The 10,596-nt window shown below is 42.4% G+C and overlaps 1 protein-coding gene across 1 annotated transcript; it reads right to left on the bottom strand.

Annotated features, from left to right (window-relative positions):
• Positions 1-560: 560 nt before the first annotated feature.
• On the bottom strand, positions 561-1,890 carry LOC141271616 (olfactory receptor 5AR1-like). The gene is made up of 2 exons (XM_073681659.1): positions 1,815-1,890; positions 561-1,501 (listed from the first exon to the last, which is right to left on the bottom strand). Exons 1-2 carry the CDS (start codon positions 1,888-1,890, stop codon positions 561-563), a joined length of 1,017 nt encoding a protein of 338 aa, XP_073537760.1.
• Positions 1,891-10,596: the final 8,706 nt, after the last annotated feature.

Raw genomic sequence — 10,596 nt, 5'->3', positions numbered from 1 at the left:
TTCTCCTGCGCATGCAGTGCCGGAAAATTACGTCACTGCTTGATGATATACTACCAGCCATTAACATTATTCAAAAAACAATGTGACTCATAAGACCATTCCTTTTGATCATGTACCAATTATAGACTCTTTAAGCTGTAGAAAGGGGTCATGATGGGAACCCCAAACTGTCTGCAGTTTGTGCTATAGTAGATTTTCTGTAGCACCAGACCAGATGGTTAGCCATGACCATGGTGCCCGTTTACCGGTTGTCCATTTGTACTTTCTTGAAATACAGTAGATACATAGATAGATAAATAGATAGATTACATAAAAAAATCACAAAAAAATAAAAAACACAGTCTTTAGTGGTGGGATCAAAAGTCCCCATAGGGGAACAGCCAAAAGATCTTTAAATTCTTGATGGAGTGCTGCTTCCTTTTTTTGAGATAGATAGATGAATAGATAGATATATACATGATAGACGAGGGCCACATGAGCCATTAAAGTCCTATAATTTGCACTATTTATGGAATGCTGCTTCCATTTTTTTATTTCTAGATAGAAAGATAGATCATTAGTTAATAATTAGCTAATATTAATCTTTTGAATGCTTCTTTTACATCATTGTTTCTTAAAGAATATCTAATAGGATTTAACATTGGGATTATTATAACATAAAGGACAGAAAGTGATTTTCCTTCATCCAGAGAATATGAAGATGTTGGCTTCATGTACAAACAGGCAATCATTAAGTAGAACAGAATGACAATAGTTAGATGTGAAGCACAAGTGGAAAAAGCTTTCGATCTTCCATTGCTTGATCTGATTTTAAGAATGGCAGAAATAATATAAATATAAGAAATCAAAGTCAGCAGAAAACAGCTGAAGACAAACAGCACACCCTCCGTATATACAACATATTCCGTAGTTGAGGTGTCATCACAAGCTATGGCTAGCAATGGTGTGAGGTCACAAAAGAAGTGATTGATTTGGCTAGATTCACAAAAGCAAAGAGAAGAAATTAGGAAACTTAAAGGAAAGGCAGCCATGAATCCCATCCCCCAGGCAGTGATGGCCAAAGTTAGGCAAATTCCCCTATTCATGAGCAAGTGATAGGACAGTGGGTGACAAATAGCTACATAACGATCATATGCCATTGAGGTTAGCAACATGTACTCCATGCTTCCGAAAGAATTGAAGAAGAAGAGTTGGGTCATGCAACCCTGAAAGGAAATTCTTTTGATGCCTTTTAAGACAAGTTGTAATAGGCTTGGGGTGGTGACTGTGGAATAGCATATATCGATAAGAGACATATTGCAAATAAAGAAGTACATTGGTTTTTGCAAGTGAGTGTCTATGGAAATTGCACCAAAAATAGAAAAATTACTCACCACGGTGAAAAGGTATACAATGAGAAAGAGAAGGAAAAGGGGAATGCTCATTTCTTGATTGTTTGAAAATCCTAACATGATGAACTCATTTTTATTGCTCCTATTGAAGAACTTCCCAGCCAAGGAGTCTAACAACTTGGTCAAAAAGGTGTAGGTAATATAAAATAAAACAGTATAAAACAGTTAGAAAAAATAAATAGTAAACAAAAAAAATTAAAATAATATAAAATTGTAAAAAAAAATCAATTAAAACATGATGAAAACACACATACGACTCGTACATATGGTAAATGTGGTACAACCATTTCTAATTATATAATGCCGCAGTATATAAAGATTTAAGGTTTTATTAAAAGGTTATTCCCATGAAACAAATTATTCTTTATTTATGGAATAGGAAATAGCATGCTGATCTCTGGATGTCCAACCTCTGGAACCCACAGAAATCTCCAAAATCAGTTTCAGGAACCCTGAGAGCGGGGCACTGCAGCTCCATCTTGAATAAAATGTTGTGCATATTGATCTACTACATTCATTGACAATGGGACAGCTTGGCTTTTTCTAGCAGTTCATCATGCGCATCTCCACTCCACTCAAGATTTGTCAGCAGAGCTTCATTCATGAAACTCTAAAACTTCATTCTCTGGATTCCTGGGGTCCCAACTGTTTGTCCCACCGCAATCAGCAAGTTATCCCCTATCCTTGTTTTTTGGGAATAACCCATTACTATACAATATCCGGACTACTTGAACAGCTTGACCTACAAAAATTAATTTTTTTGTGCAATACTGCAATATCCATCGATGTAAACATTTATTCCACTCTATAAACTTACTTTCAAAACAATATCCGCTCATGCTTAATGTATGGCACAAAAAACAGCCAGTAACAATGCATACTGAGCGATCAGTAGATATTGAAGGTACAATATTTAGAGAGTGAGTTTTTATCACTTTGGCTTTCTCCATGCGGATTAATTTTCAGGTTTAATCTATAGAGATGTGCAGTATGCATTAGAGTATTGTAAATTACTCTGCATTTCTCTAATGAATCAGTTTGGGAATACTATAATATATCAACAAAGCAAATTAACTAATGAGACATGAGTAATGTAATTGTAAACTATGTTTATCACTTTTTATTGATCAATGCCAAAACACCAAATGATCAAACACAGGTATATAATAGTATAAGGAATTTGTATAAAATCTAGAAATTGCCTTTTTTATTACAAATAGCTTTTCCCATCTTAAACAAGGAAACAACACATATGATTAATTTCGCTTTAGAGAGGGTGAGATCAATAAGATGAGAAGCAAATATTTTATGGCAGAATATCTTTGTATTTATGGTAGATGATAAATCATGCTTGGTCTAGGGTCACAGGACCATATATTTTCTCATCGGAGAAAATCGAGCTGATCATGCTAATCACTCTCTGATCAAAGTCTGATCAGAGTTTGATCAGAATGTGATCATAGTGTTCTCTAATTTTATTTGATTAGGAGAAGAGGGAAAAAATGTCTACATCTTCTATTCTATCAGTCCGTGAATATTGGCCTGTTCCCAGATGTCATCTGTGTGCAATTCAATTTTTTTTTCTCGGAGGCATTGACTTGCATTGCCGAGTGCAATCCAATAATCGTATCCATTTCAGGCATGCAGCTATTTTTTACTCAGACTGACTCAGTCCAAGGAAAATAATCGGACATACAGTCATGGCCAAAAGTTTTGAGAATGACACCAAAATTATATTTTCACATGATCTGTTTATATCACATACAGAAATATAATTGCAATCATATTATGAGTACCAATAGGTTATATTGACAGCTAGAATGAGTTAATGCAGCAAGTCAATATTTGCAGTGTTGCCCCTTCTTCTTCAAGACCTCTGTAATTCTCCCTGGCATGCTCTCAATCAACTTTTGGACCAAATCCTGACTGATAGCAGTCCATTCTTGCATAATTAATGCTTGCATTTTTGCCAGAATTTGTTGGTTTTTGTTTGTCCACCCGTCTCTTGATGATTGACCACAAGTTCTCAATGGGATTAAGATCTGGGGAGTTTCGAGGCCATGAACCCAAAATCTCTATGTTTTGTTCCATGAGCCATTTAGTTATCACTAGAGATGAGCGTTGTTCTACTCGAACTGTTCGCCAATCTCAAATTCGAGCTGTTTTGGGCGGTGTTCGAGCCGGTCGGCGAACACGAACAATTTGAGAAAAATTTGGCTGTTCGAGGTTATGTTCGATAACTGTTCGTGCACCAAAATCATAACTGGATTTTTTCTCAGTAATGATGAAAATTAATGTTAATACGCAGTTTGAGTGTACAGCGGGGCGGGGGGAGGGGCAGGGGATGGATCTCTGCAGGAACAATGAAGATCTCCATTTTTTTTTCTCTTTCCCGCATTTGCAGTGGGGAGGTGCAATCTGTCAGCCTATCAGCAGCGCACACACGGAGCAAAGTGCTTTTTTTCACACAAGCAAGGGCATGTGTGATTGGCAGTGTATGTCACATGTCCTTGCCCTATAAGACCAAGCCATTTTCCCCGTCGCCACCATTTTCTCACTGCTGCAGCTGCGTGTTAGACGGCACCGCTGTTGCTGTGTGCGCTATACCTTGTTAATTTCAAGCCAATTTTCGCACAAATATACAGATAGCTTGGGAGTAGGGAATAGTTGTGATTGCAGTCCTTTTAAGGACTAGGTTACAGCATTTCCTACGACTTTTATCAGGCAGGTCTGTGCTCTTAAATAGATAGATTGTGGGAGTAAAGACTAATTGTAATTGGAGTCCTTTTCAGGACTAGGTTACATCAGTTCCTATCAGTTTTTGCCAGGCAGGTCTGTGCCAGTGCTGTGCAAGTTTTTTTCACAGCATTTGGCTGAATCTAGCAAAGCTAATCCTTTTTGGCCTATTGCAGAGTGTGTTAGTCAGTGGAGTAGCCTATCTGTGTTGCAAGATATACCACCTGTGTATAGAATACCAATTTTTTTACTGCACCTAGTGAAGTAAAATCTTTTGGGCATAGCATCATTCTATTAGTCCATCTATACTGACCTCCATCAGGTTGCAAACTGAATCTAATTTTTTTCTGCATCTAGCTCTGAAAAAATATTTGGGCTTCTAGCAGTGTGTGGGACTTGGTCTATTAGTCCATCTATACTGACCTCCATCAGGTTGCAAATTAAAAATAATTTTTTTCTTCATTTAGCTCTGAAAAAATATTTGGGCTTCTAGCAGTGTGTGGGACTTGTTCTATTAGTCCTTCTATACTGACCTCCAGCAGGTTGCAAATTGAATATAATTTTTTTCTGCATCTAGCTCTGAAAAAATATTTGGGCTTCTAGCGGTGTGTGGGACTTGGTCTATTAGTCCATCTATAATGACCTCCATCAGGTTGCAAATTAAAAATAATTTTTTTCTGCATCTAGCTCTGAAAAAATATTTGGGCTTCTAGCAGTGTGTGGGACTTGGTCTATTAGTCCATCTATACTGACCTCCATCAGGTTGCAAATTAAAAATAATTTTTTTCTTCATTTATCTCTGAAAAAATATTTGGGCTTCTAGCAGCGTGTGGGACTTGTTCTATTAGTCCATCTATACTGACCTCCATCAGGTTGCAAATTAAAAATAATTTTTTTCTGCATCTAGCTCTGAAAAAATATTTGGGCTTCTAGCAGTGTGTGGGACTTGGTCTATTAGTCCATCTATACTGACCTCCATCAGGTTGCAAATTAAAAATAATTTTTTTCTGCATCTAGCTCTGAAAAAATATTTGGGCTTCTAGCAGTGTGTGGGACTTGGTCTATTAGTCCATCTATACTGAACTCCATCAGGTTGCAAATTGAATAAAAAAATTTTCTGCATCTAGCTCTGAAAAAATATTTGGGCTTCTAGCGGTGTGTGGGACTTGGTCTATTAGTCCATCTATACTGACCTCCATCAGGTTGCAAATTAAAAATAATTTTTTTCTGCATCTAGCTCTGAAAAAATATTTGGGCTTCTAGCAGTGTGTGGGACTTGGTCTAATAGTCCATCTATACTGACCTCCATCAGGTTGCAAATTAAAAATAATTTTTTTCTTCATTTAGCTCTGAAAAAATATTTGGGCTTCTAGCAGTGTGTGGGACTTGTTCTATTAGTCCTTCTATTCTGACGTCCAGCAGGTTGCAAATTGAATATAATTTTTTTCTGCATCTAGCTCTGAAAAAATATTTGGGCTTCTAGCGGTGTGTGGGACTTGGTCTATTAGTCCATCTATACTGACCTCCATCAGGTTGCAAATTAAAAATAATTTTTTTCTGCATCTAGCTCTGAAAAAATATTTGGGCTTCTAGCAGTGTGTGGGACTTGATCTATTAGTCCATCTATACTGACCTCCATCAGGTTGCAAATTAAAAATAATTTTCTTCTGCATCTAGCTCTGAAAAAATATTTGGGCTTCTAGCAGTGTGTGGGACTTGGTCTATTAGTCCATCTATACTGACCTCCATCAGGTTGCAAATTAAAAATAATTTTTTTCTTCATTTAGCTCTGAAAAAATATTTGGGCTTCTAGCAGTGTGTGGGACTTGTTCTATTAGTCCTTCTATACTGACCTCCAGCAGGTTGCAAATTGAATATAATTTTTTTCTGCATCTAGCTCTGAAAAAATATTTGGGCTTCTAGCGGTGTGTGGGACTTGGTCTATTAGTCCATCTATACTGACCTCCATCAGGTTGCAAATTAAAAATAATTTTTTTCTGCATCTAGCTCTGAAAAAATATTTGGGCTTCTAGCGGTGTGTGGGACTTGGTCTATTAGTCCATCTATACTGACCTCCATCAGGTTGCAAATTAAAAATAATTTTTTTCTGCATCTAGCTCTGAAAAAATATTTGGGCTTCTAGCAGTGTGTGGGACTTGGTCTATTAGTCCATCTATACTGACCTCCATCAGGTTGCAAATTGAATAAAAAAAATTTCTGCATCTAGCTCTGAAAAAATATTTGGGCTTCTAGCGGTGTGTGGGACTTGGTCTATTAGTCCATCTATACTGACCTCCATCAGGTTGCAAATTAAAAATAATTTTTTTCTGCATCTAACCCAGCCAATAGTTTTGGCCTAATACCACAGTTTGGCCACTCAGCTCTGCTCGGTTACCATCCATTGTTTTTTTGTGCAAACAACTCCAGAGTTGTGAATTAGTTAACCACCAAAATGAGTGGAAAAAGGCCTGCTGCTGGTGGAAAGGGGAATAGGCGTGTTGGGAAGGGGAAAAAAGGTTGTGTCCGTGGGGTAGGTGCAGAAGAAAGACCATCTTCCAGCCAAACTAAAATGTGTACTTCTTTTAGCGGACAATGTGATAAGATCCCTTTCTTACGGCCACGCCAATCGCTACAAATTCCAGATGAGGCACAAAAACAGCAGGTGCTTCAACGGATATCAAGTGCTCCTTTAAGTGGGCTCTCCTCCACATCAACTTCAACATCACAAATACTCCAGTCCTCAAAGGTGTCACCCAAATCGCACTTGCTTCCTCACAGCTCCCAAATCTCCAGCTGCCCGTCTGAGTATGAGGTAGAACAGATGGTTGAGTCTGCAGAGCTGTTTACTCATACTATAGCCTGGGAATCAGAGGTCGACTCCAGCGCTTCTGTGAATCCAGACGAGGAAATGATCTGCACTGATGCCCAGAATCTTTATGAGTCGGATCCAGGACCAGACGCAGAAGGTTCTGACCATAATGTAGACCCTCATTCCCAAACTGTAACTCCTGTTGGTGGAGACAATGAGGAAGACGATGATAAGACTCAAATACCTGATTGGAGCGACAACTTTAGTTTTTTGTCAGGGCAGGAACAGGTTGGCTCTGAGGACGACGGGTGTGATAACGCACAGGGTGATGATGATGAGGTCGGAGATCCCACTTACTGTCAACCCACAGTCAGCCAAGAGATGAGGTCAGCAGAGGAGGTGGAGGAAGATGCTAGTGACGACGAGGTCAGGTTGCGCCTTCCTGGACAGAGACGTAGTACTGGAAGCACGTCAACAACTGCATCCTCAAACACAACTCTGCCTCTCACCACAAGTCGTGGTGGCTCTTCAGGTCGCATGGGTGCTAAGCCTTGCATAGCCTGGGCATTTTTTCAGATCGATAAAGATGACCCAACTCGTGTTATCTGTAACATTTGTCAGCAAAAGCTAAGTAGAGGCCAAAAAATACATAGTTTGAGTACTTCATGCATGAACCGGCACATGGACATGAAGCATAAGTTGCAGTGGGAAGCTCAGTGTGCTACAATGCGGTCTAGCCGGCCGGGCCAACCACCGTCTGCCATATCTTGTGCATCCGCGGCCTCTTCATCCTCTGTGACTGGGGGGACAGCAGTCACACCTGTTTTGGGGCGCAGACCTGCCACCTCTTTACCCGCAACAGCCAGCGTGATTGGCAGGTCATCATTTTCTTTGGAGGTGGTAACACCAGCTGGTCTTGAGCGCTGTCCGACATCGATAGCACCACCTTTGGATCAAGGCAACCTAACATGTCCGCCTGCATCTTCCTCACAGACCGGCAGTTTGCCGGGGACACCCTTATCAACCCCGTCTAAGCACAATAGCCAGCCCTCGGTCCCTCAGATGTGGACAAGTAAAAGACCATTTCCTCCTAGCCATGAGAAAGCTAAGAGGTTGAATTTCACCACCTGCAAGCTCTTGGCTACAGAAATGCTGCCTTTCCGCCTGGTGGACACAGAGGATTTTCGAGACCTTATGTCCGTCGCAGTGCCCCAGTACCAGATGCCCAGTCGGCACTACTTCTCAAAGAAAGGTGTGCCTGCGCTCCACCAGCATGTCGCACACAACATCACCGCTTCTTTGAGAAACTCTGTGTGTGACAGGGTGCATTTCACCACAGACACTTGGACGAGTAGGCATGGACAGGGGCGTTACATGTCGCTGACTGGGCACTGGGTAACTATGGTGACAGCAGGACAAGGGGCTGCTGTCCAAGTCTTGCCGTCCCCACGAGTTGTGCGTCAATCCTCTTTATGTCATTTTTCCTCCACTGCTTCTGCCTCCTCAACCTCCTCTCGGTCTTCCACCTGCACCCAAAGCCTGTCTGGTCATGCCACAAGCTTTCTAACTGCGCAGAAGGGATCCTGCACACCTCCTTACTATGCTGGCAGTAGGGCTCAACGTCATCAGGCGGTTTTTACATTGAAATGTCTGGGAAATGTGAGTCACACAGCTGAGGAGTTGTGGTCAGCTCTGGAGAACCAATTTCATGAATGGTTGTCTCCACTGGACCTGAAACCAGGGAAGGCCGTGTGCGACAATGCTGCAAACCTGGGTGCGGCCCTTCGCCGGGGCAATGTCACACACGTGCCTTGTATGGCTCACGTGTTGAACCTGGTTGTCCAGCAATTTTTAGCCCACTATCCCAGACTAGATGGCCTTCTGCAGAGGGCACGGTCGCTGTGTGCTCACTTCCGCCGTTCGCATCCCGCAGCTCAGCGACTTACATCTCTACAGAAGTCGTTGGGCCTGCCACTTCACCGGCTAAAATGCGATGTGCCTACCCGGTGGAATTCAACTCTGCACATGTTGCAGCGACTGTGGCAGCACCGACAAGCCCTGGTGCAATACGTTCTGACGTATAGCCTGGGCCAACGAGATCCATACGTGGGGCAAATCACGCTGGAGGAGTGGTCTCAGATCAGGGACCTATGCACCCTTCTGCACAGTTTTGAAATGGCGACGAAGATGTTTAGTGCTGACGATGCCATTATCAGCATGACTATTCCGGTGATTTACATGCTGGAGCACATGTTAAACAGAATTCGGAGTCAGGTGGTGGCACAAGAGGAGGTGGAGGAAGTAGAGGAGGAGGAGTTGTATGCGGAAGGGCTAACATCTGCAAGGTCCAGACGGTCGGCAGCACCAGGGCGGCAGGCATGTGAGGGTGGGGGAGATGATTTTACCAGGGCGCATGGTAGCAGCCAAACTAGTGAGGAAGGTGCAGGAGCCCAGGAAGAAGTGGAGGACGAACTGATGGAAGACTCATCAGATGAGGGAGACCTTGATCACATTTCTGTTGTGCGAGGTTGGGGGGAGAGGACAGAGGAAGGAAGCATGATTGTTACCTCGCCACCAACACAACAGGGACTTGGTGCTCCTGGATGCGCAACACACATGAGTGCCTTCTTGCTGCACTACCTGCAACATGACCCTCGAATTGTGAGAATTAGAAATAATCCTGACTACTGGGTTGCCACACTGTTAGATCCCCGGTACAAAAGTAAATTTGCAGAAATTATTCCTGCCATAGAAAGGGATGCACGCATGCAGGAGTATCAGCAGAGACTGTTGCAGAATCTTACATGTGCTTTTCCACAAAATACCAGTGGTGCACGTAGTGAATCTCACAGTTCCAACTTGCCAACCGTGGTCTGTATGGAATTGTTCAATAAAGGGCCCAAAATTAAGATAACATAGATGGGAGAGGTCTCTATGAATAGGAATTCCTAAGTATTTGATACCCTGTGAGGGCCAGGCAAAGGGAAAGTTGGACTGGATGGAATCCTATATGGATTTAGGGAGGGAGACATCGAGGGCCTCAGACTTCGCTGCATTGATTTTAAAATTTTACCATGTAACAAAGTGATCTATTTCAGCCATAACAGCAGGGATGGATATATGTGATTGAGTGATATATACTAGGACATCATCAGCAAATAGAGAGCACTTGTACTCGGTGCCTCCCACCTCAATCCACCTAATATTGGGGTTATGGCGAATTGATGAGAGCAGGTGCTCCGTCACTAGGATGTATAAGAGAGGGGACAGAGGACATCCCTGCCTTGTCCCATTGGTGATTGTGAAAGGTGATGAAAATGTTCTGACGCACCCCCTGGGCCTTGGGACACCCGGAGCCGGACCCTTTTTGGTGGATGCTGGTGGTTGTAGTCTTCGTGGCGGCGATCCGGTTCCGTGGCTCAGGGCGGTCAAACCAGTGGCGGAACTATTTATGTGGTTTTGATGTTTAAATGTCCGACTACGCCACCCGTGGATTGCGGTCAGAGTGAACCGCCGCTACAGGGCAGACCGCTAAGGCTGGTGTTGTGGGTGCAGCAGAGCGTAGCATAACTCCCCATGGGAGGAGTATAGCCTCAGGGCAGTGTATGCGGAGGATGGGGGTGATGGTGCAGGGCAGCAGCAGTAACGACACGGAGTCAG

The sequence above is a fragment of the Phyllobates terribilis genome, unplaced genomic scaffold (genome assembly GCF_046119375.1).
Source record: "Phyllobates terribilis strain yellow unplaced genomic scaffold, ASM4611937v1 Scaffold_5__5_contigs__length_657084704, whole genome shotgun sequence".
In the NCBI taxonomy this organism is placed as follows: domain Eukaryota; kingdom Metazoa; phylum Chordata; class Amphibia; order Anura; family Dendrobatidae; genus Phyllobates; species Phyllobates terribilis.
Note: the sequence above shows the minus strand (reverse complement) of the source record. Positions and strands in the feature narration are given on the sequence as shown.